Source organism: Xiphias gladius, chromosome 10 (assembly GCF_016859285.1).
Source record: "Xiphias gladius isolate SHS-SW01 ecotype Sanya breed wild chromosome 10, ASM1685928v1, whole genome shotgun sequence".
Lineage (NCBI taxonomy): Eukaryota > Metazoa > Chordata > Actinopteri > Istiophoriformes > Xiphiidae > Xiphias > Xiphias gladius.
Window position 1 is genome coordinate 25,597,546 of NC_053409.1, and position 27,341 is coordinate 25,624,886.

The 27,341-nt window shown below is 40.8% G+C and overlaps 1 protein-coding gene across 3 annotated transcripts in view; it reads left to right on the top strand.

Moving 5' to 3' along the window:
* arhgap5 (Rho GTPase activating protein 5) overlaps positions 1-27,341 on the top strand; it is a 59,484-nt gene that overhangs the window by 23,185 nt on the left and 8,958 nt on the right. For all 3 annotated transcript variants that reach the window (XM_040137266.1, XM_040137267.1, XM_040137268.1), the window contains exons 4-5: positions 17,228-17,305; positions 21,985-22,116. In XM_040137266.1, coding sequence (XP_039993200.1) covers positions 17,228-17,305; positions 21,985-22,116 — 210 coding nt within the window. The remainder of the gene's footprint in view (positions 1-17,227; positions 17,306-21,984; positions 22,117-27,341) is intronic.

Below are 27,341 nucleotides of genomic sequence, written 5' to 3' on the forward strand. Positions count from 1 at the left end.
TGCTTTTAAAACAACGCAACTCCTCCTCCATACACCTGCACATAGTTTCCTAGGTGCTCGGAAGGTTGGTTGTTCTAAACCTCTTGGAGAATTTGCCACAGTTCTTCTGTGGATTTAGGCTGTCTCAAGCTGCTTTCACATGCACTGCAACCACAAACCTTTCTAGACATTACCCAGAGGAGCTGTGTGTGTGTGTGTGTGAAAGCAAATGTCGAATTTGTATCGGGCAGGTAACTGTCAGGTAACTGAATTCACAGTGCAGTGAGCGAGTGTGCGTGTTGATGATGTTTCTATCCTGCCTCTGACACGTTCTGCCTGGGCTCCACCCCTCTCCTAAACCAAACATAGTATTTCCAGTAGGTCTGAACGCGTCTCACACGGATAGTCTCCGGATGTGTGCTGCATGTGTAAAAGGGCAGCTCTGGACAATGTCCGGACCTGATTCTCCAGACGTTGTTTGGAGTTCATATGCGAACACGGCTTCAACGTCTTCTGTGTCTTCATGTGATCCCAGACTGACTCCATGATGTTGAGATCAGTGTTCTGTGGGGGCCACACCACTTTTGGCAGGACTCCTGGTTCTTCTTGTCTCTGAAGACAGTTCTTTACGAATACGGTCCCACATTCTTTCTGCAGCAGGACAATAAGCCCAAACACACAGCCAATCAGATGCCTCCTGATGGGATTGCATGATGGCTAAGAATCTAAAGTGCCTAAAGTTGCTTTTTGCTGTACTGTGTTTTGTGTGTGTGCATGTGTGCGGGTGTGTGTGTGTGTGTGTTTTTGTTACCACTTTGGGACCTTTTGCAGTATAAACACTAACCTTGTCAGGACCGGATGTCCTCATATGGACTAAAGCCCGGTCCTAATGAGGCAAAATTTAATTTCTCAGGTCGTTTTTAAGGTTAGGAGTAGTCAATGCAATGTCCTTATAAAGATAGCTGCGCAAACGTGTGTGTGTGTCTGTGTGTGTGTGTGTGTGTGTGTGTGTGTGTGTGTGTGTGTGTGTGTGTGTGTGAGAAATGATAAGAAATGCGAATTAACAACAGTGTGCGCCTAAATTTTGACAGGAAAACTGAACCAAAAACTGAATCAAGCTGAAATTAGGTTAAGATGTAAGGGACAGACACCCATGTACGTACGTACCTACATGCACACACACATGCACACACACATGCACACACACACACACACACACACACACACACACACACACACACAGAACATTACATCCTGCTATGTAGCCTCTAGTCATAATCTCTTCCCTGTGGATTTCCTGGTCACCAACTCTGAGAACCCAAGAGATAGGAAAATGTGTGTGTGATGCCTGTGGCTGAATATTTGAACAGCCACTCCTCCATTAGACCTACCCCCCCATACTCTCTCCATTCCTTCTTTCACTTTTTTCCTGGTGAATACAGCAGGGACTCTAACCTCTTTCATCCAGGCGACCCCTCCCCCTGGGCAGACTGCTCCTTCTGCCCCTCTCACCCGCCCTCTGTATTTCTTTTCGTTTGTTTGTTCTCTCTGTGGGCTGATCATCCCCAGAGAAAGTGAGAGAGGGTAAAATGGCCGTGTTGCCGCAGTTTGTAGTTCAATTAATTGAATGTGATCGCCTGTTTTTGGCTTCAGCGGTATCCTAACCATGACATGCTCTCTATGACTATGTCCACAATAAGTAAGGTAAATGTTCAAATATATTTTTGTGTCTCTTTGTTTTGGCCTTTTGACACCCCAAAGTTGAGCTTTGCGAAAATATTCTCCAGATGGGATGAACATGAAAATGCTGGCCTCTTGTTCCGGTGAATAAACGGAGCTGTTGGTGAACGATGGCGTGAGCCTGCTCGTACGAGGTCGGGAGCTGTGCAGCAGGAAATTTAACTGAGCGACTTTCTGTCGTCAACCGTTGTCATTCATCTTAATTTTGTCAAACTTGTTTGTGATCATAAAGATTGATTTGATTGATATGATTATGCAGCACCAAAAATTTCCCATAATCTGTAAACTAAATACTAAACTAAAAATACTTTTTAAAAACAAAAATGGCCAAAATTTGCTGACTTACTTCTGATTGTGAATTTTCTGTTTTTCTTGGGGTTTCCTACTGTTTTTAGCCCAAGCCAGTCGTTTAAAGACGTCACCTTGAGCTTTGGGAAATTGTGGTGGCCATTTTTCACTGAGACTCAACAGCGTAACCAGATTGTTTATCTCACTGCTGAACGCATGTTGGTTGTGATGTTTTGTTTTGTTTTTTTTAATTTACAGAGTGAAACAGGAGGAGGAAGAAGATTTAGCTGTTTTCCTGTTGTTAAGACATTTCGGTGTGGATGTAGATCCTTTAGGAAAACAACCTATAGAGCTTTACTGTAGTGTGGATGCCCAGTGTTTGCAGATTTAGTTGGTTTATTGTGGGCATAGTCTGTCTCTTTCTCTCTCTTTCCTTCTCTCTTTATAGTGCTGAAAGTGAGAGGGCCAATGCAACTATTAGATTAAGGCGATTGGTTATGGCCCCCAGTGTGTTTTGTGTGTGTGTGTGTGTGTGTGTGTGTGTGTGTGTGTGTGTGTGTGTGTGTGTGTGTGTGTGTGTGTAGCAGAGTATTAGGGCCCTGTCCAATCACAACTAACCTGAAGGCAAGGGACAAACGAGGCCAGTTTGAGCTGGACCGGGGGCTACAACACTCTCTGGATGGATCGTGTGTGTGTGTGTATGTGTGTGGTGTTAAAATGAATTAGCATGCTACAAACTGTCTGTGGTTGTGTGTGTGTGTGTGTGTGTGTGTGTGTGTGTGTGTGTGTCTTGGGGCAGGTTGTGCAAAGAAAATGAGGAAAAAGGGTGAGAGAGAGGCTAGTGCTATGCCACCTGGCTCCAAGGCAGTCATCTGGTCTAATAGGGATTGTGTGTGCGTGTGTGTGTGTGTGTGTGTGTGTGTGTGTGCTTGCGTGTGTGCATGTGCTTGCGTGTGACAGAGTGAGTGTGACAGAGTGAGTGTGTCCTGTGGCTGTATTTGAGCAGTCCAGGCTTCCATTAGTTTGCCTTGAAAAGCCCTTATGCTGCCCTTCTCTGTCTTTTTTTTTTTTTTTTTTTTTTTAATCTTTCTCTCTCTCTCTCTCTCTCTCTCTATCATGTTTTCTGTCATGGTGCCGCCAGGGAACATGTGAGAGTGTTGAAAACAAAACTAGCAGGCGAGCAGCAAACTGGATATCAAGCAAGCGACAGAGAAAGTGACCACATTTTATTAAACTTTAGTGTGAGCAATACAAAGATAAAATATAAAGGGGAGCTTGAGACAAATCTGTGTGTTGTTCCCTCTGCCAACTCCATTAATATTATTTTAATCCAGACACCTTGAATTACATTACTGGCCATTTAACAAAACAACAAAAATAAAAACTGATAATCTTGGCTTTTATGGTGAGCACTTTTGTCTTTTAAGAGTTAGATCGCTGAAATGGAACTATTAAGATTAGTCGATTTAATTGATCAGTTGATCGACAGAAAAATAATCTGCAACTATGCTGATGATCGACTAATCTTTTAAGTAATTTTTCAAGCAAAAATACCATGAAAATTTCCTGGTTTTCTCTGTTTTATATCATTGTAAATTGAATATCTATGGGTTTTGGACTGTTGTTGGGACAAAGCGAGACATGTGAAGACCTCACCTTAGGCTCTGAGCAACTGGGAAGGACATTTTTCACAATTTTATATTGGCATTTTACAGACTTAATGATTATCCGATTATTCGAGAAAATATTGGGTAGATTAATCGTTAAAAAAAACTGTTAGTTGCAGCCCTACACTGAAATTACACAATACAAATGTATTTTCTCACCTCTGACCTCTACTAAGGTTATTTTCAGTCTCGTACAGGATAATATAGGCTAAACTCTAGACTCTAACTTTCAGAATTCTGAATACGAAATCAGAGTTTCTCTTAAGCCAACTTTAGTGAAAGTATATTGAATTTCTTTTCACAGCAAAAGGCATTTTGAATGTTAAATATAACAGGAATATGAATGTAACTGTAAATAATTACATCTGATACTGATGGATTACTGCATACCAGTAAAAGTTATTCAATAAGTGTTAATATAACTGATATTATGGTGAAACTTTGTACATGTTCAGTTCACTCTGTTTTGAAAAATACAAAAATTGTCTTTGTGTTGAATTTGACAGGATGTGTGCATTCAGTTTTATACTTTTTGGACATTCAGCAGAAATTAAAATACCCAAAATAAACTCTTAAATGCCACAATTACTCAGTTTCTTGCTGTTAACAAGACAGCAGTAAAAATGTCCCGGATCACTAGTATCGTCTGCCTCGTCTCAGCCGACCAGGGGGGAAATGTCGACTTGTTTTCAGCTGTAACTGCAGTTCTCATCGATCAGTGTCATTTTGAATGCTTTGAATGATCGTTCCCAACTTTGATCCAGATGGGATCAGCAGTGGGTGAGATCGTCTGTTGAACACAACCTTTTAGTCTCAGTGTGACTGGAGTTTCTGCTCAGCCCCTGACTGTTGCATTAGGGTACATGTGCTTTTTATCTCACATCCTGTTGGTAAATGATTAGAAAGAAACAATATGTATGTTTTACGACTGGAGCTGCAACGATAAATCGAGTTGTTGACCGACAGAAAATTAATGAGCAACTATATTGATAAATTAATGGTTTCAGTTATTTTTCAAACAGAAAGGCTAAAATTTCTCTGTGTTCAGCTTTTCTTTGTCATATATGACAGAAAATGGAACAACTTTGGGTTTTCAACTTTCTTTCGCATAAAAAAAGCAAATCGAAGACAGAATTTTTTTCACATGTATAGACTATTAATTGTTTAATTGAGAAAATAACAGGCAGAGTAATCGATAATGAAAATAACTGTTATTTGCAGTCCTACTTACGACTAGAACTGGCAGTTTTTTATGTTTTTAATTGGGTTACGATTGTGGCCTTACATAAGACACATCCGCAATTGCTTGAATTTTTTCCAAAATTTGTTCGTCAGCTTTTCAGGCACAGCGATGGAGTGTTTTCAGATCTAAATGGAAAAGGGGAAAGAAAAACACTGATTGAAAAACATCCAGAATTGCCTTTAAAGGGATTCAGAATGGAGAAACGAGCAAGGAAAGTGAAATAGTCCTTCAGCAGCTGAGCGGGAGCTGAAAATGGAATAGTGCTAAGTGGATTTTGAAGACCTGCTGTGACAGACATGCCGGTCTGTTGCCTTTCTGAGAAGAGACACTGACCTCACAGAGCACTTTGCTGCAGGCTTAACATGTAAACACGCGCACACACACTCAGCAGCATCGGTCATGTGTATTTCTGATGATGCTGTGTCTTTGATGAAGGTCTCTGGAGGGCGTTTAGTCGGCCATGTTATAGAACATAAGGTGCTGACTCTTTCGGTCTCTGTCCTCTTCTCTGTTTCCTCTTTATTCTGTCCTCTTTTTTTTCTTTGTCTTTCTCTTTTCACTTCTCTCCTTCATTATTTTCTCCTCTCCCTCATTGTCTCTTCTTCCGTCATCTCCTCCTCCTTTCTCCCTCACCTTAATTTCTCCCTCATCCTGCCAGTTTCCCTCCATCCCCGTCTTCCACCCTTATCCCTTCTTTCTCTCTTCATCATAGTATCCCTCTCTTTCTCCGACCCCCTTTTTTTCCTCTCCCTCCAGCCTCTCATTTCTTCCCTCTTCTTCCTCTCCTCCTCCTTTCTTCCTTCATCCTCTTCTTCCACCCCCCTCCTCTATTAGCCTCAGTTTTACCACATCTCTCTCCTCTTCTCTCTTTCTCTCTTCATCCTTCATTCCCTCTGTTTCTGAATCCTGTCTTTTCCTCTCTCTCCAGCCTCTCATATTTCTCTTCCATCGCCTCCTCCTCCTCCTCTCTGCCTTCGTCCTCTCTTCTTGCATCCTCCCCTCCTTTTCAGTCACCCACTTCATCATCTTATCCCTCTCTTTCTCCATTCTCTCTTCCAACCTCCCCACCTTGTCTCATTATCCTCTCTCCATCCTCTTCTCCCCTGTGTCGTCACTTAGCCATACCAAAAATAAAGGCTGAGAGTGTGTGTGTGTGTGTGTGTGTGTGTGTGTGTGTGTGTGTGTGTGTGTGTGTGTGTGTGTGTGTGTGTGTGTGTGTGTGTGTGTGTGTGTGTGTGTGTGTGTGTGTGTGTGTGTGTGTGTGGGATAGCGAGCACAATAAGCCACTAAAATTGCAGTGTGTGTGTTCAGTCGTGTGTGTGTATGTAACAGAATGCGACACCGAAGTAGTGACACGTGCGTGTTGTACAACTGACTCATTAATGTTGACACCGTTGAAAGGTCCCAACCTACGGTTGTAGTAGAACTTGTCGTGAAGCTGAAGGTTTTGTCACACCCCTTGTCATAACACCTTACTTTAAAGGAATAAGCCACCCTATTTTTATTTTGTTAAATGTCCGCTTGTTTGTTTGCTGCACTTCTGAGTCTATTTCTGTTTTTAAGTTTAGACCAAAGACTCATCTTTTCAGCCAATCTTTCTCATTTGATGTAGTCATTTTGCTTTTTTTTGTACATAAAGTTTCCTCAGGTTACCTGAAAGGTGCTTAAAATACAAAACTAACCGTTTGTGGCTATCTCGGCCAATGTGTTTGGTTGTTTTCTAGGTTCCTTATAAACAGTCCAATGATCAATTGTCACATGCTTTAACTTATATATGAACCATAAATAGAAAGTATATAAAACAACATTGCTGTCATCTTTTAAAATTGATTTTCAAATACCATGTTTACTCCAAGGGATTACAGAGATTTACAACAGAATAAGTGATCATATATACAAAATATACAATATTCTAACCAACTTTTCTGAAGTTATTTATTTTATTTATTTTTTTTTACCAAATACGGCCTTTCATATTAACCTCATCAGTGGATAAAAGGATCGCCTACAGAAACTTCAAAAAATAGATGACTGTAATTGCCATCATTTCCTTGCATATGTGAGTGTTTGTGTTAAAATATAATTTAGTAGGCCTTATTGTAGTTAATCATATCCTGCAGCAGGACAGAGAGATTATCAGAGGGAAAAAATTGAATTAAAAAGGACAAAACACGAAGTGAACAAGTGTGTGTGTGTGTTTCTGTTTGTGTATGTGAGTAAATAGAGCAGTAGCTAGGTAGCTGCAGCCCAACAGCTCTATTTATAATACTGGCCCATCTGTCTCTGTTACATTAGAAATTAGTGTGTGCGTGTGTGTGTGTTTGTGTGTGTGTGTGTGTGTGTGTGTGTGTGTGTGTGTGTGTGTGTGTGTGTGTGTGTGTGTGTGTGTGTGTGTGTGTGTGTGTGTGTGTGTGTTGTGGCTGCTTTTGTCGCGTCTTGAAAGCTGGACATCTGTCCTACTGTCAACACACACAGACAGACACAGACAGACACACACGGGAACACGTATAGACAGTCAGAGTTTACAACAGCTCAGACTGGGAACCTGGACTGTGGAGAGGTCAGTCGTGTAGTTGTGTGTGTCTGTGTCTGTGTGTGTGTCTGTGTGTGTGTCTTAATTTATTTAAGACGGCGTTGGAGATGCACAATATTAAATGTAAATGAGTCTAACAGCGATGTCAGACTTTCGTTTACATTTAAACAGCAGGTCGTCACTGTCAGAGATTTCTCTAATTCCATCTCTGGAAATTTTATTTAATTTTTGTATTATTTATCTTATATGTCACCTTTTATATCTTTTTTTTTTTTTTTAAGCAACTTGAAAAGTACTGAGATACTGGCTAAGAGTATCATCATTATTTACTAGTTAGAACTAATAACCAGTTATAAAATGTGCATTTACAATGAAGCCTAAATGGATGGTGATGACATTTAAACGTTATTGCTCTTCTGTGACATTTGCTTCTGAATGAAACCGTAACATGGTTTTATGCAAATGGACACAACATTAAGAAAAAGGTGGTTTTATAGACATGAAATGTTAGGCCACTTTGTAAAGCTGCTTTTGATAATAACAACTGTTAATAATGATGTGTTTTCATAATAATTAAAGTACAATTTATGATGAAACAACCACAGAAAGTATGACAGTGCAAGGGTAGCTAAGAGGCGCCGGGCTCGTCTCATGGTAAAGTTTATCTTAAAAGCAGATAAGCAGGTTTTGGTTTTGGCCTGTGTGCAAAAAGAATCATGCAGAGGTGAATGTCCCAACTGTACTGTATGAACACACACCTTACGAACAAAGTAGGGGTGATAGACACGACATAATTAGCTTTTCTTTAAAGTTCAGTCTTTTTTTTCTTCATATAACTAACATATCACCTTTGCTTTCTTTCTTTACTTTATTCATTATTTTCCATTGTATGTTTTGGCAACACACGTGCATTTACGTGTCATTATTACCTATAAAGCGAATTGAAACTGAAACTGACAATTGAGCTAATAGCAGATACCAAGAGACGAGGAGAGGGAGATGTGAAAGAGAGAGGAGGCACATACCAAATGAACAAGCACAGAGGGAGGTGATGAGAGAGGAGGAGGAGATGATGGTGTTTATGTTAATGGAGGGTTTAGCTGCTCAACTTCCTCCACCTCCTCCCTGCTGCAGGAGCCTGCTGACAGTCTCCTCTCCTCTCCTCGCCTCTCCTTCATTTCTCCCCAGGAATAAAACATAGACATGGAAAAAATGATGCTCACATTCAGGTAGACAAGATGTAAATGAGACATTTACACAGCAGAAGCAGAAAAAAATAGAAAACATATCGCTCCATATCATCTGCATAGCAGTCTGCCTTTAACTCTTTTTCTATTATTCCTTCTTTTCTGTCTTTTTGCCGATAAGTATTATGCTGGCTGACTTAAATACTGGCGAAAACAGATTTATTTCCTCTGCCTGCTTACAATATAGGTCCGCTAAGAAAATACTCTGTAGTTTTTGCTCCACTGCTTCTTGCTGTAACATTTGAATCAACATTTTCTGTCGTCTTTGCTACTGAAATGACTTTTTGATTTATTGTTTACTTTAATCATTTTTTATTTTAGTTATTTTAGTCACTTTGTTATAAACTAAATGTAACCTTTTCAGTAGCACTAGTTTTGTGTTGGAGTTTGTGTTCTTCTTCATTTTGACACCAAGATCTTCATTTTTATTGCAAATGCATATCAGTTGTTGGCCTCCTTTTTTTTTTTTTTACACTAATAATCGGTATCAAAAGCGGTCGTGAAAAAACCATATGTGTCGACCCCTAATTAGGATGTTTTTTTCAAAGTAGATGCTTGTTGTTTTTGGCCATTGGACAGACTATAGGTGGACTCTAGTGATCTAACATTACACTTCCATGAGGCTGGGGGATTCAGAAGAGAGGGATTAAGAAAAAAGGTCCAAAATCTATAAAGCAGACACAGATATCCTGGCTTTTAGTCCCTGGTCAAGCTTAAGAATTTTAGATCCTACAATTCCCACAATGCAACCTGATAGCTTTATTTTTCCAGACTCTCCCTGGCAGCTGAACCCATGTCTTTTAAACCCCTCTAATCCATTTTGTAATGCAGGTTTTCTGTTATAATTTTGTAGTCTCAGAGCCGGAGCCAAGATAACCCTGATTGACATGACTCACATTATTTTGACGTAGCTCCTCCAGAGCTACGGAAGACGTTACACAACTGTTTTCACAGGCTGAGTGATACTCCCTGTGACTAGTAAACTGATCTCGATGTGTACATTCAGGGGAATTTCCCTTTCAGTTGCCGTGCTGATCTTCCCTCCTCGTCTCAGACTTTCCTAGGCTGTCTTGTAGTCTCAGTGTTTGTGCAAGCTGATTTGTGTCTCTGGCCAATGTCAAGACAGAAATTACGATCCAGTAACATGAGACAGCATCTGCTGAAACTTGGCCTGCTGCACGTGCAGTCTACTTGCAGCCCTACTTGTTAGGTTTTCAATTTACGTTTCACTTTTGTAGCGTTAAAACACGACTCCAGAGAAACTGCTGTCTGCCTCTGAAAGCAGCGTAGAGAACCAGACACACACTTGTCATTCAGTACAAACACATAGAGAAATTGGAAATTTGATCAAATAGTGATTGAGCAGTGGGGATCTCAGTATTAACACACTCCGAGAGCTGCTGTCCTGTTGTAAAGATCTCAGTCTGAGCGCAGGCTGCAGCTGTGGGCCTGTTGTCTGCTGAGACTGTGTGTGTGTGTGTGTGTATGGATCTCATTACCCAAGGTGCCCAGATATTAAATCATACTCACGCACACACACACACACACTCACCCTCCTCTCAGCCTTTGTATTGATTTATATTGACTCATGGTTGTGCGGAGGGCCAGTCATTAAATTAACACACCGATGGAGAAACTGATGACTCCACCAGACCACAACCTCAATTGTGTGTGTGTGCGTGTGTGTGTGTGCGTGTGTGTGTGTGTGTGTGCGTGTGTGTGTGCGTGTGTGTGTGCGTGTGTGCGTGCGTGTGTGCGTGCGTGCGTGCTGCGTGCGTGCGTTGTCATGCAACCGTCAGAGAAAGACCACAGCTTTATATGTATGGAACTAATGACCTAAGGTGAGCACTTTCTTTGTGTTTTTTCCCCTCTCTCTCATTCACGTGCACACACACACACACACACACACACACACACACACACACACACACACACACACACACAGACTCTTTCTCTTTCTCTTTCTCTCTCTCTGTCTCGGTGGAGGAGAGTATCGGCAGCAGAATGACTTCCAGACCAGGGAGCTCAACTCGTTTCTCAGCCCGAGGATTGTGGGAATAGCCGCATTCTGTCTCCTCTGGGAAAACGAGCGCTTTTACCTGCACATTCATCTTCCTTATAGGAGTCAGAACATATCCAATGTATAATGAGTGGGATAAGACATAACTGTCGTGGATATGAGAAAGTGGAACATGTGGGCTGGGATCTGCTGATACCAAACCGGAGGAGCAGATCGTGTTTATTGTGGGGATGAACCAACACTGTCTAGTGCGTGCGTTTTCGGTGGGTTCAGAATTGACAAAATAACTCACTACTAACAGTTATTGCCATACGTTCAGTAAGATAAAGCAAATCTTTACTCTTTTGTTTTATTTATATTCAAGAGCCAAACCAAAATTCTTTCATCCAGAATAATGTTTATATTCAGAATATTAGAGGGGCAGCTCACTCAAAAACACAATAAACAAAGTTCTTTCATCTAGGACCCCTGAGTGCTATCTGTCTTTTCAGATAATTTAAAATTTATGTTGCAAAAACTCAACAGAAACATAACTTTATAAATAAAAAGCTAGTTACTTTGATTTATCTTAAGATCAAGATAAACTGCAGCAAAATTAATAGACAAAATATAATGACTGCAAGGCTGTGTATAGTTAAAATATTTCTCATTTCAGTGCCAACACGGTACGAAAAGGCTCAGTCTTTTCCTGAAACAGCTGGTCACTGGAGTTTTTAATCAAATAAACAGGAGAAAAAAGTGACTTGCTGGGGACTATTTTCAGTGGCGGATTAATCCATTCTTGCAAGTAGTTTTGGCAGCTCACTCACTGATGTTTTTAATAGTTTTTGGAAACAATGGAGCTCTATGGCGCAGAGGAATAAGATATATCAGGCTCTGAATACACACAGGATACATTTATTAGTTTGGGGATTTTCATAGGATTTGATGACAATGAGAAAACTATAGAACATCACCACATTTAACTGTGTCTAAATGAAATATACTCTAAAATTAAAGATTTAAAGTTTCCTAAATTTATATTAGGAAATATTCTGATCACAAAATTAAAAATATATAAGAATCAGACTAAGCATTTGATTCCAACCCTCTGTACTTTTGACACTCAATCCTGCAGACATATTTTGGTACACAGTACCAGTACGCAGTGCGAAACATCAAAGACTCCACATCATGTAGCGACACGGAGTGGACTGATTAAAAAACACTGGCAGGTTAACCTGTGATACAGTGAATTAACACTGTTGACTTGCAATATAAAGAAGTTTCTTGTTCCAGTGTGTAGGTAGACAGTCTGTGGGTGATCTGAAAATAACTGTTCACAACGCCACCATGTAAACTGTGTTTGTCGCGCTCAGCCGCTTTATCTTTAATTTGATTATCTCCGTGCTGTCAGGCCTGTCGTGTCAACACCTTGAAGTCATTATCTTAATGGGAATAACGTGTTTAACATCGAACATTTGTGCTCAGTTTGTCTAATTATGAGGACAAGTAAACTCCTCCCTCAGACATGTCATTATCTAACTGCTCAGGTCAAGAGTCACCAACACTCTAACACAGATGTTGGTTTGACAGAAATGGTGAACTGCTGCTTTTAGTTTTCAAATCTCTTTAAATGAGGCTCTAAACAACAGCAGGGTTTATTAAACTTTTTTTTAAAGAATGTGTTTAGATCTCATCCTCGAAGCAATGACTGTTTGCAGTTATCTCTATGTGTTGAACAATGTAGGATTTATGTATTTCATTTTTTTTTAGAAACAAGTCATACTTTATTTTTTATTTTTTTTGCATTATTGAAGGAATAAACTCAGAAAATGTTTTTGAGTTAAGACGCAGAATAGTTACAAGTTCCTTTTTTAAGGAATCGCAGAGCGGACATTTCTGCATTGTATGGATATTTTGGCTGGTCCAAGGACTGTTTATGCATATAGTTGTGATGGTTAAGGTTAGGGTTGTGGTTGGGGTTAGACATTTAGTTGTGATGGTTAGGGTTAGGGTTGTGGTTGGGGGTAGACATTTAGTTGTGATGGTTAAGGTTAGAGTTAGAGTTAGGGAATGAGTGGCCCTGACAGATACAGAGAGAAACACGTCTATCGGTGTGTGTGTTTACTTGTGCGTGTCCCTGACCGGTAAAATAAGAGTTATAAATAGCCGATGATTGATTTTCACTTACTGAACTGGAATCCTGTCCCCTCCCAAAGCAGACGGTTGTCATGGTGATAAAATAACTGTGGCAGTTGGCCAATGAGCAGAGAGACACAGACAGAGCGAGACACACAGACAGAAAGAAAGACTGAGAGGCAGTGAAACAGCTTTGAGATAAGATAGAGATAGAAAGATGGAGATTGATTGGAGAAACTGTGATACAATAACTTTGTGTGTGTGTGTGTGTGTGTGTCTATCAGGATATTAGATCATATCACCAACGAGTCTTATCAGATCCCAACATGCAAACATGAGCTCCACTGTTAACTTCCTTTCCCCTTAGGTCTGTTGTGTGTGTGTGTGTGTGTGTGTGTGTGTGTGTGTGTGTGTGTGTGTGTGTGTGTGTGTGTGTGTGTGTGTGTGTGTGTGTGTGTGTGTGTGTGTGTGTGTGTGTGCGTTACATCCTGTTGAGAGTCAGATGTCCTCACAAGGACAGCGAGATGTATAGGGTTGTGACATTTCGTTCAAATATGAACTGCTTGTGTTAAGCAACTGTTACCTGACCAGCTGGTACACACTGCGGGAAATGGGCTTCAATTGGTAAATAGTGGAAAATAACTCTACATAAACCTGAATGGTTTGTTCACTGATTGTTATCAGCTGATTTTTATAGACCAGCTTCTGCCAAGTCAAGGCTTTGAAGTTAAAAACAAGACTACTTCCTTAATGTGATATATTTCCCAGTGAAGCAGGTCAGTGTGGGGTCGATCTTCGGTTTTAAACAATGAGCTGCTAGTTATGGAGATAAAGGCAATTTGAGCAGGTAGAAGTACACGTTTGTGTCTGACTTTTTAGTTACACCCACTGACACTGAGCTGTTTTCCATGAAATAACAATTTTCCACTTTTTGAAGTGCCAACTTCATAATAATTCTCACCATATTTAACTTAAGATTTCCTCTTCTAACGCTCACAGTAGTTCATCGGGTTAGATTGGAAACTCACACAAGTCAACTCTGTTACTCATACCATAAAAAAAAAAAAGAAATACAAGAAACATTCAAGTGCAGCACAACACAGGGAGTGGAGCAGAGCAGAGACGAGGAAGAGGATGACATCTCGTCATGTTAAGTGCAATAAAAGCTTTCGAACAAGTGTTATAAATCTCTCTGAAACCAGAGATGGACAGACGTCGACCCGGAACGTCTGAAAGTCAGGCCCCGACGGGCAAAGAGGACAGGCTTTGACCCATCTTGGCTGTCGTAGAGGAAATACTCCTCCCGGCTCTACAAGACCGATGTTGGTGAGGTTAGGTGCAAAAGTAAATAGGAATGTACACTCTATTCAACTCAGCAACCAAGGATTGATTTGTCATTCTTGGATTGTTTCATTTGAAGACTATTTAAAGGCCTTAAGAGGTGAAAGTATCAAAAAACACATATACTGTAAAAGTATTAAGTTAAAGTTTCTCTTTTTTCTTTTTTTTTTTATAACCATCCGATTTATCTTAGGAGCCCTCTCCCAAGTTGGGAAACACTGACGTATATTGTCAGCTGTAGTTTATCCCTTATTGTACAATTAAATTCTACATAATAATAATAATATAATCGCCATCACTATTAATACCACAAATTCCATACTGTTATAACCTTAGTACAGAAAAAACAGTCCAGCTCTTATTTCTATTTGATCCATTTTCAGCTCATTTCGTGATCTCAACCATTAAAATTCCACATCAGGAATCGGCTTCGTGCTGGATGTTTCTGTGGTTTGTGGTTTGACGTCTCAGTGTTCAGTTTTTCTGTGCAACGTGAAACTCCGATGTGTCATTGCCGACTTCAGTTGTGCTAAGTGTGAAGAAGCAGATGAGGAGCAACCAGAGTCTGCAGAAAAGTTACATCGCTGTGACTCAGAGGCTCAGTCACAATGGGTTTGAATATTTGAACAAGGTGTTGCTTTGCCGTGTAATTATTGTGTTGTCAGTGTTTCATCAGGCTGAAGTTCAAAGCTCTGGGTTGTCAAGGGTGGAGATACAAGTAGGTCCTCACAAATATAGTAATCTAAACATATTTAATGTAGAACCACAGCGCTAAAGCTTTTCACCCACTCTGCTTTCTGACCTTAAATATTTTGCTGCCTGTGTGGGTCGCTGCCAGAACACACACACACACACACACACACACACACACACACACACACACACACACAAGCAATTTCACTGGGCGATCAATAAAGTTTGTCTGATTCTGATTCTGACGCACATGTGCTTGCACAAATTAGGTCAAGTGGGTTCCTGCTTCGACTGAGGTCACTTAGCGAAAACACTGCTTTCTTCAGATTTCTGTCAATTTTTTATACCTGACTCAACAACCAAACACACTCACGCACACAGACACACACACGTTCAAAAATGCACGTGAAGACACCAACAGGCACAGATAAACACACAGATACCAATGGGGACACACACACAAACACACATACAAGAACACACTATCCCTCACACTTGACACGATTTACTTGAATCCCTTAAAGCTAAATTTACATAATACTTTCTTTGCTTAACTGCCTCTGCAGGGACACAACACACACACACACACACATGCTAACACACGCTCACACACACGCTCACACACACGCTCACACACACACGCTCACACACGCTCACACACACACACCTATGCTGCAATGTGGATGACCTTGTGAAGCCTGAATGGTTAGATTGTTTGTGTGTGTTCTGTGTTCAACCCTGCAGCCAGAACACACACTATAGCTCTAATTAAGGCACTCTGTCTCCATATGTGCTGGTCTGAGATCAGCTGTCAGGTGCCAGCTGGTTGGGATATTTTTGGTCAGATTCCTAACAAATGCTGCTCTCAGACCTGCTTAAGACTGAAAACAAAACAATTGAATTGTTGATTTACTGTTTGTCTGTTGTCATTACTGTTGCTGTAGACAACTGTTGGCCTAAAACTGACAGTAGTTTCTCTGTGGATTAACCTTGATTTTTTTCGGTGACCTCTCAGACCTTTCTTGTAGCACCAGCATCAGGTCAAAATGTCCATTTGTACACAAGAAACAAATATTTAAAAAAAAAATGTTTTTTACAGCTCTGTTGATTGTTGAATTACCAGTAAATCTAAGCACATGTGCTGGAGAAACTCTAGTTGTTGTTGAGGCAAACCACTGCTATGTTTTGGACGAGATTCCGTTGGTATGTATGTTATTTTATGTGTGATACCTGCTAAAAAGAATTAAAATTGAAATTTATTTTGGTCTTTAAAAAAAAAAAAGACGCACCTGAGAGCTTAAACAGACACAAAGTAATGATTAAATGTCAAAAACAGATTATATTAATGACTGTAAAGGTGTAGGCTGAGATTTAGAGCGCTTGTTACACCTACCTGTCTCCGAATGCAACATTTACAAAATTTATTACCAAGCTTCAGAGTCCCGACAATAAATAAAAAGGTAGTTATGAATATACACACTCATGCAGACACATGCATATACACACATACATAAATATATACACAATATTTCTTGCTCCAGCAGAAGGAAGTTAGTCTTAAATGGTTACAGACATCCAACTACAGGAAAGCAATCATTTTTCTTTCAAGAACAAGGCAATTCACAGTGCCTCACATGAGACGTAAAAAGGAATTAAAACAAGATGTAAAATAAACACAAGGCAAAGTAAAACCACACGCATAAATAGCATTTAAAAAGAATAGAATAAAATGTTAGGTACATTTAAGCTAAAATGGTCTTTTGGTCTTTTGCCTTCGTCTTTCTGCTGTATGCTCTACCCTTAGTGGACAATCATAAGTGTATTATTTAGAGATATGTAAACATTTGCTCTCTACCTCTCAGTGATTGTGATGTAGATGTGTTGGTGCCTGGCGATGGTACCTTTCTTTTTGTTCCTCTGCTTAAAAAAAAGAAGTGGAATAAACATAAGTAATAAAAACATCATTTTTAGCATTTTTTTATGTTAGTTTTTGTATTCATGTTTGTATTCAGAATTTGTTGAGGAAAAAGCCCAAGTTAGCAATGATAAGCACTGAATACTGTTTTAGAGGCTGTTGAAACCTAGAAAGAGAAAGTCCTGAGAAATGCCTTGTTTTTCTGAAATTGACTGTATGGAAGTTGTGCAGCATTCAACCTAAAAAACCAATCCGAAAAAAAAATCTCAGCATGTGGTTAGAGAGAACCACATTAGATAAAACCTGTTACACTGCTCCTGTGTGCCCAGCTATTTTCATTCAGCACTTGAACGCACTTTTTTGTGTAACACTTCCTAAATTCCAGTTGAATGAAGTCGGTCAAAGCTGTAATTGAAGTCGTCTTTTGTTTGTGTTTGCAGGTCTGACGACAGAAGGCCTGTATCGCGTCAGTGGGAACAAGACGGACCAGGACAACATCCAGAAACAGTTTGATCAAGGTAAAACACTCAAGCAAACACCTGCACGGGCACATGCTCACAGCAGAACCTCATAAATACATAGTCAGCTACCTAGAAACCTGAGGAAAGACCACATGTGTAACTGGAGTTTCAAAGCACAGCGGCCGATGGTTCTCGTTATTTTCACAGATAGTGATTTTAAATTATTTTCCCATGAACGTGCTGTGTAAGAACTCAGGAGTTCCTTTGGAAACATGTTACCAATCAAGCAGCGTTTGTGTGATGCGTGCAATAAATTCTACCCACAGAGAAAACTCTAGCTGACTGAATCTAAATCTGACCACGCAGCAGAAGTGCTTAAAGAGAAACACATGGAGCAGAGTCAAACCTGCACATGATGGTTGGTCAGCTGCCAAACCGGCTGTTAGAATAAATAAAGTCACCACAGGCAGAAATCACTAGCACACGGTCAGCAGTACCAGTGATTTTACAGCCAGGCGCTGAAAAACCGAGACTAGACTGAAATGAGGTTGTTTGTTTTTTGTTGTTGTTGTTGTTGTTGTTGTTGTTGTTGTTGTTGTTGTTGTTGGGTTTTTTTTACAGTCTCATGTTGATTATTGATTGCATTATTTTTTCTCCTCCTCCTCTTTATTGTTGATCAGTTTGTGTCTTCACTTTCAAATAAACTTAACAAATAAACCGGAACACCCTGAAAATAAAGAGGGAACCATCTACCTTTACAAAATGGTGTGAAAGTGTATGATTTAATGCAAACGTTTGCACCGTATGTCTTAAATAGTAACAGTTACAGCTACACCCTTTCAATGTTTTTACCCCCAGCGCCCCCGTAAATTCACATCTTACCTCGTAATGATAAAATTCGAAAAAAAAAATTTCCACTATCAAGTGAAGAAACTGCTGGTTGCTCATTTAGCATGACTTCCCGTACTACATATTTGACAAAATGTAAACAAATCCAGTCTCAGCCCACAGCGAACTCACTGGCTCCATGGCAACACTGTGCTTAAGACGTTAAGCACAGGGGCCAAAGCCAAAGCTTAATGGGATCTCCAGCAAAACCTCCAACAGAACCTACTAAAATCAAACGGAAACAAGAAAAACAAACAGGAATGGAAAAATATTTCCGTGTTGGATGGTTGAGTAGCTTCAGAATGTCCCCATGGCGCATTAACACTCACCTCAAAATGATTCAACGCTCGAAATGAAGAGTCAACCTCGCTCGCTAAGTTTGGCAGAATAATGACGGCTACTTTTAAGGAGCTATTGAATAGTGCCGGCTTCCTCATTTACATATTAATGTATTCATTCGCTCATCATTTTCCTCTTTGGTCTATTGCGTTCGCGCAGAGTTTGATTTCAGTAACTGGGGAAACAAGTGCGGCTGTCTGCTTATGTATTTCCGCTCTTTTTGTTTACCCACATGCTCTATGTTACCACGGTTGTATGCAAAAGTCAGGCAAATTCCATCTTTTTATTTTTCATTTTTTGAAGTGAACAGAAGTAAATACATTCCCTGCAGCAAACATGCATTAAAAATAGCCCTTCTTCAAATGTTGATCTGTGTTACTTTTTATTTTGTAAACTTAATAATGGGAAAAAAAAAAAAAACAGTAATTTTGGCATGTGCAAAAGTTTGGGCACCACTAACTCAGTACTTACTAACCCAGAAGTAGCCCAAACAGTTAACAAAGAGAGACCTGTTGGTGATATGTCTTGGGTGTACCTTTCCTCCTCCTGTGGATCTAACGATGTAGACAACTAAATGTCATATCTATGGCTTTAGTGACCTTTTAATAAATGTCTTAAAGACTTCCCAGAAAACGCGCTCAACCACTGCAGTAGGTGGCAAGGAATGACTCAGACCCCTGAGCGTCGCTGAGCTCCCGGTTGACTCTGTGCAAGTGCTGAGCAAACCTGCGAAGTACATTCTGAGTTACTCCCCGGAGGGTTTCCACTCACGACTCACCGTGGGCGTCTTTGTCCGGTCATTAACTCCCGTTTAGACTCTGCACATGCATCTTGCTGCGGTTCTTTCACGCTGCAGCTCAACAACGTCTGTCCGTGAAACGCGCGTCATTAGAGCCAGTTAGCTCCTCCGTCGATAAGAGGGAGTAGTGGTTGGAGATTGAAATGAAGTTGCTTGGGGAACAGCACGGTTGCGGTGAATTTGGGGTCACTGTGGCTCCGCTTCATTAACAGTTTGGGCTGAAGCTTCATTTGTTGGTTGTTTATTAATAGGCTTTACTAAACAACAGCTCCTCTTTTTTTTTTTTTCTTCTTATTGCCCCTCCTTCCTCATCTATAGTTCTCTCTCTTGATTTTTACGTACCTCGTCTTCCTTGTTTATCAATCTTTTCTTCAATATCTTCTTTCTTTCCTCATTTCGTTCCCTTGTCTCCTCCCCTGTTTTCCCTGCTCCTCTGTCCTCTTTTTATTCACTCGTGCACTTCCTGTTGTTTCTATCTCCTTCCTCATTGCCTCCCCACCCATCTATTTACTTCCTTGAGAGTATTTCTGGGGGACTGCGTGTGTGTTGGCAGTCTGTCAGATTCAGTGTGACAGCTGTCGTGTTACCTCGGGGCTCTGTCCTCTTTCTCTCTCTTTTCTCCTCCCTCTTTCTCCTCCTTCCTGTCGTCATTTGGCCATTACAGTGTGTCAAAACAGGAAGCGATAAATATTTCTTTCTCATCCTCTATCTCTAGTAAGAGGTTTTTTTTTTTTTCTCTTTTATGAGCCATCATTATAAAGTATTTTTAGTTGGTATTTATGAGAAAGCTGACACCAGTTTGATATGTGAGTAAATATTTCCAGCTCCAGACTGAAGAGATGACCCAAACTGTTTCTGAGTTTTTTCTGGCTGAATAAAACCATAATATCTTTAAAAAAAAAAAAAAAAAAAAATGAAAACTCAGACTGAAGTGATGAAGCTGGAGCTTCCCTTCTCTCCCGACAGGAAAAACAGAGCAGAAAAATGGTTGTTTGAACTGGACGTGTATTGTGTTCCAGCCCTGCTGCTCCACCAGTGAAACACTCAGGCCTCTGTGCCCCCAGACAGACTGATGATAACCTCTGTTAGCTGTGATCAGAGAGGAGCTCTGTTCTCCTGCTCAGACACAAAGCTCAGCTGTGAGCTTCGCTGCCGCAACACAGCTATTCGCAAGCTCTTTGATATCCTTTCAGATTGAGGCATTATCATCTGGATGGATCGAAATGTGCTGTCGGTCCCAGATCTGAGACTCGGTTCCATACCTGGTCTTAACTTGGATGTAACAGGGCTTGGCGTCAGAGGCGGTTTATACTTTTCACATCTCCGTGGCTGTGAGGGTCTGTGTGGCGTAAATTTTATCGTCCGTCTCTGTCCGTGTGCACCGTATGTGGTCTAAGGAAGGATATTGTAGCCAAACTAACGCTCAGCTGTTAGCTCATCAGTTTGCTGGGTTCTCGCTCTGTCATTGGGCCGAGATGAGGCAGGGCTGCCGCGTAAGCTAGTTACTCCTCCTGGTCGTCACATTTTAAGAAGTTCACCTGAGATTTTTTGTTAAAATTGAGTCTTCATTCGTTTAATCCAGCTGTCTATCTCGCTTGTACTACATTAAAGCACAAGTGTCATGATGTTTGTATGCATTTGGAGTCAAATATTGGAATTCGCTGGGGCATGGCTTGAAATTTTGTTTCTTAAACCTGCATCGACTTATTTATTTATTTATTTATTTATTTATTCATTTATTTATTTAGGCCACTGCGGGGCAGCAGAAATAAGTTGTCAGCAAAACATTGACATATCATCATCTTCTAAGTCGATAAGGTGAACTTGTCAGCAAACAGTTGGCTATTTACACATCCAGCAGTTACGGAGCAACACGATCATTCGGAGTGGTGTTTGTTTCCGCCTGACCAATCTAAGTCCAATATTATTAATGTATTATTGTAAAAATTTGGATTATAGATGCTTTAAATTATGTTCAGGTTAAGAAATTGAATAGGGATTGAACGACTGGATTACATGAACAGAAGGAATAATATTTATCTTTATGGGATTGTTTTGTACAGGAGTGTGTTGTGCTGTTGGAAAAAGGTTGTTGAAAGCATTGACAAGCCATCTGTGTCCATGTTATTTGTTCATTTAAGAAGGGGTGTATGTAATACATTTTTCCTTGCCCCTGATCCTTTTTCTTTTACAGAATGAAAAATAAAGTTTATTTATATTGGAAAAGCTTTGTTTTACAGATCTGCAGTTTCTCAATAATTTTCCAGGAAGTTTCCTGCAAAGAATTACATCAAAGATAAGAATTATGTACTTATCATAGGGAAAGTAGGGATTTCCTTGAAAGAAAAGCTACATGTCTCCTGCCAGAAAGAATAACAAACACTGTTAAAGGAGAATTTGAGGAGTTTGGTTTTGGACTGGAGAATTATAGGTACGTGAGGTCCTGTAGAGAGAGTTTAGACACAGCGAGTTTGATCATATTTGTCCAGCAGCTCCGTCTGGGTGGAGCTGTTTTCCTGTTTTCTCTGCAGAGGATGAAACCAATGGCATACTGTAGCTGAAGCTGCCGCGAAACAGCAGATAACAAACGTGAAAAGTAACTGCAGGATTTAGCTTTAGGCAAATGTCAAAAACCAAGTGACCTTGTGAATCTGCTGCTGACTCCATTTCTCTTTCTCTCCCCCTCTTTTCTTTCTTCTTTTTCCTGTAGATCACAGTATCGACTTTGTGGCTATGGACGTGGCGGTGAATGCCGCTGCCGGAGCTCTGAAGGCTTTTTTTGCCGACCTGCCCGACCCGCTGATCCCCTACAGCCTGCACCCAGAGCTGGTGGAGGCCGCAAGTAAGAATAAACACGCACGCACACACACACACACACACACACACACACACACACCGTTTTGGCACACTCTTTTCAGGTGACGGAAAATAGCCGAGCCATGAGTTACTGATTTATGAGGATAAAATGAAAAAAATCCTCCTGGTACCTGCCAGGCTCAGTAGAAAAGGTCGGGAAGTCGATGAAAACACATTAAATTACACTTTTGGCACAAAGGCAACACGGAGAAGGTTATTTCCAAGTTCACTGGACCTTTAGTCAAAGCACTGGTCTAACACTTTGGGAAACGTGCTCCTTTGCTTTTCTTGCCGAGAGATAGATGAGACAAACAAAACCACTCTCACCTCCATATGCTAAATATAGTATATAGCTACAGCTATGCATAAAGACTGGAAACTGGCCTGGCTCTGTGCAAAAGTAACAAAATCCCCCTACAAGCTCAATTATTAACACATTATATCTCATTTGTCCAATCCATACAAAAACTGATATGTAAAAACTCCAATTTGTGGTTTTTCAGGGGGTTATGTGCTGGACTGTTTCCTGGCTGGGAGCAGTGACCAAAATGTTGAACGGTTTCTTTAACTAAAAGTTTGGAGATGTAGGCTTGACACCCATTGAATACTTAGACCAATGAAAAGTAAAGAGAGGATATTTTCAAAAATAATGCCATGAACACTTTATTTATCAGTTGACCTCCTACAAATTGCAGTAAATAGAAAAAACCTAAATCAGATCGGTATTTGCTGTGACCCGGCCGTTGCCTTTAAACCAGCACCGGGTCTCCTCGGTGCACCTGCACACAGTTTTCAGGTACTCGGCAGGTGGGTTGTTCCAGCGTCTTGGAGAACGCGCCACAGTTCCTCTGTGGGTTCAGTCCGTCTCAGTGTCTCCTGTCTCTTCATGTGAACCAAAACTGACTCCATGATGTTGAGACGAGGTCTTTGTGGGTGCCAGACCATCTGCCTCAGGACTCCTGGTTCTCCTGGTCTCTGAAGACAGTTCTTTATGACTCTGGCTGTGTGTCTGGGCTCGTTGTCGTGCTGCAGAATGAATCTGGGACCAGTCAGACGCCTCCTGATCGGTTTGATTATGGAGAAGAATCTAAACATTTCTACAGTTCTGTGTATAGAAACATAATTAAAAACACAAAAGGAAAAATACACACACACGTACTTTTGTCTATTATAACTGCTGTCTTCAATTCTGCAGAAATCTAGTCAAGTTAACGCAAGCACACGCACACACACACACACACAGTGGGAGGGCAGAGTTTAGATGTCTGACAGTATCCTGGGGCTGAAAAAAAGCCTCTTAAGAGTGTATGATGTGACAGAAAGCTCTGTGTGTGCGTGCGTGCGTGCGTGCGTGCGCGTGTGTGCGCGTGCATGTGTGTAGGTTGTATATTAGCGATACTGAATGCTGAAACCACCAGGCTGACGACAGCAGATTAATGAGCCAAAAATACAGACGAGACGTGTAAAAAGACATCACACTGTCCATGCACACACACACTTGAGTAAGTTTGTGAGACTGGGAGAGAGAAGCGTTGCTGGTTCCTCTTCTATGGAAAATGAATAAAATGCAGCAGGAACTCTCCTGCTTCCTCTCTTACTTTCCCTTTCTCTCTTTATCTTGTCTTGCCAGTGTCCTCTCCGTGTCCTTCGCTCGCTTTTTTTGTTTTCATCTTGCTTTAACCTTCACTTTCCTTCTCTCCATTCCTCTGCCTCTCTCCCTCTCTCAGCACATCTCCTCCGCCTCCTCCCTTCTATTTCTCTTTCCCTGCTGTGGTCTCTCTCCAGTCACCACAGCGCTACACTCTGTCTACTGTCACCGTTCGGTGTTTGACAGTCTCTTTCAGGCGTCAGTAAAAGCCCCGGTAGGACATCGGGGTTCTAACGTTTCGGCCGTAGCTAAATGAGAATACGCAGGTTTGACCTGTGTGCTGGTTTGTCACGTTAGCAGTCTCAGGTTCAGGCTTAACATGATGTGCTGACGAAAGATCTTTCAGATCTGTGCGTTAGGATGTTCGATACCGGAGTTGACCCTCCATCAGCTCTGAGCACGTGCCGCATCAGCGTCATCACGGGAGAAAAATGGATTTTTGTAGGTGAGACACTGTGTGTGTGAACTGCTGACGGGTTTTCATGCAGTGTTTTATATCGAATGCTGACTCCCCTCGCCTCAAACAAAGACCTCCTCAGCTAACACTGTAAAATATTGATACATTTCAAAGAAATCAAACATGGGCCTTCAGGAAAAAAAAAAAAAACTAAACTGTAGATGCCACATCTATAATGAATGTGGCTGTTCTTGAGGCCGCCATCTAACAAACTAAATTGGTGATGTGATGAGATACCTCAGCATGTCAGTGGTTTAACACCTCTGTTAAACAATGTCTTGGGGGAATCCTGGTGAATTGCAGGAAAAATGACATGAATTGCTGCTTTTCTTTTTTTTTTTTCCAGCTGCGCTCGCTCGTATTACTCGTATGAAATATTCATAAATCGCTCCACCGGGCTCCATGCCTCAAGTGAGTTCAGTACTAAATCTCTGAATTTTAAGACAATGGTCTCAAGATACGTTCCTGTATACGTCAGACCTCGGAGTCTGTGGGGTTTGACCAGAGAGACCTGATTGGAACGCCACGGGTGTTTAGAGACTGGATCCAACCAGGTGCGGATTGCTCTTAACCGAAAAGGTCAGAAGCTGCAAGGCCACCTGAGTGTTTTGGTCCCTGTAGTGTTTTTAAGCTGATTCCAGAATGTTTACCTTTGTAAAATATAAAGTATATAAAATGGGATATCAGCGATGGTGCTGTCTTCAAGTAGTCTGGACGTGGAGGTAAGGGAACCATAAAAAATTGAGAATTACACCGTGGTACATTTTTTAAATTTAACTAACTTTTACGTTAGATATGGTGTGACCCTGTGAAGACACGTTTTAATAGCAGAAGTGGTACTGTCGGAATTGTCTTTGATAATTTTTGGTTTTGTGGTTTAAATCTTCAGTCCCAGATAGGTAAAGCAATCTTTAACAGTCAATGCAGAAGAATAGTCTTTACTGTTGCAGTATTGAGAGATGTAACAGTGGATTTTAACCAGTTACTTTTATATCTAGAGATTTGTTTAAACTACTTAATAAGGTCTAATCTAAACCAGTGGTGGCACCACAGGGGTCGCAAAATAAGTCTTCGGGGTTTCAGGGGGATTAAGAAGACGGGGAAAAGAAACACACACATTTCTCCTACACAAATTAGGACTTTTTCCTAATCTTTGTTTCTTTACTGGCTAGTTTTAGTTCACTCAGCTTTTTGCTTTTTGTTTGTCTTTGACCTGCTGCACTTACCATAGTCGTGCACACACAAATTTACTATGTGATGGATGATTTCAATGCGCCGTTTGGGCGGGAACATCATCGTTTTCCATTCAGAATAAATAGGCATCGACGTCAGAGTTTTTTCTCATTTATTTAATTTTTCTTTCTGTAACAACACTCCCTGCGGTAGCTGCTTCCTCTCCCGGCCGGGATCATCGCAACTTAATCTAAACTCATCCTTTTGTATTTTTATCACCTTATTGAACCTATGGCATTGTGGGTCGCCAGTGTAGACAGCGGTGTGTTTTACCATCACACTGATATACATTTAAAAAAAGGGGGATTAAAGCGTTACATTGGTCCTGTGGTAAACTGTTTCTCCCTGTAATATTTCTTGGTAATGCGGAGATTTGGCAGCATGGATTAATGACCCCTGACCTCTTATAGTCATTAGAGGGTCAAAGGCTGCCGCTGGCTTCTCGTTAAAATGATGGATAGTGTACGTGACGATTAAATCTGCGTGCCGTTAGGTGTACAGCTGGAAACTTGAGCCTGAAAATGTAAAAGGCTTCCTGCCGGTCCTGGAACATCTGGAATATCCTGGATAATATTCAAAACAGGGAAAGAAGGTCAGGGTTGTGTTAAAGTAGCTTTGCTGTGACAGTCCAAAGGTAGAAACTCTTACTTCACATCTGCTCCTTAAATATTTAATAACCCAGTGGAGCGTTTCTGCTCCAACGAGCCAGCGCTGGCGGGAAAGCGCTGGGCTCTCTGGAGAGGACGTGGATTATCGAGGAACTTCATAGATGGTCTGCGCTTCAGGAATACAGCAAGATCTGTATTTAGTTTGCTTGTTTGGTTTTGTTTTTTTTTGCTTGCTTTCCTGAATTTTACATTCATTCATTTATATGTTCATTCAGTGGTAAGTTTCTATTCAGCATGTTTTTATTGATGCTGTCAGAGTTTTTTCTCATTTATTTAATTTTTCTTTCTGTAACAACACTCCCTGCGGTAGCTGCTTCCTCTCCCGGTCGGGATCATCGCAACTTAATCTAAACTCATCCTTTTGTATTTTTATCACCTTATTGAACCTATGGCATTGTGGGTCGCCAGTGTAGACAGCGGTGTGTTTTGCCATCACACTGATATACATTTAAAAAAAGGGGGATTAAAGCGTTACATTGGTCCTGTGGTAAACTGTTTCTCCCTGTAATATTTCTTGGTAATGCGGAGATTTGGCAGCATGGATTAATGACCCCTGACCTCTTATAGTCATTAGAGGGTCAAAGGCTGCCGCTGGCTTCTCGTTAAAATGATGGATAGTGTACGTGACGATTAAATCTGCGTGCCGTTAGGTGTACAGCTGGAAACTTGAGCCTGAAAATGTAAAAGGCTTCCTGCCGGTCCTGGAACATCTGGAATATCCTGGATAATATTCAAAACAGGGAAAGAAGGTCAGGGTTGTGTTAAAGTAGCTTTGCTGTGACAGTCCAAAGGTAGAAACTCTTACTTCACATCTGCTCCTTAAATATTTAATAACCCAGTGGAGCGTTTCTGCTCCAACGAGCCAGCGCTGGCGGGAAAGCGCTGGGCTCTCTGGAGAGGACGTGGATTATCGAGGAACTTCATAGATGGTCTGCGCTTCAGGAATACAGCAAGATCTGTATTTAGTTTGCTTGTTTGGTTTTGTTTTTTTTTTTTGCTTTCACTCAAGACTTTTCATGTTTTTTTTTAAAGATCAGATTATCCCCGTCTCAGCAGAAGCTTCTTTACCATTTTTATCGTTTCATTCTTCAGATTTCAGCATCAGTCACTTTTTTTTACTTAGTCAGGAAATCATTCAGAAGAGCTCTGACTATGTGTATTTTATCTTTTCTTATCTCACTCATAAATCCAGTAACCGATCCGTA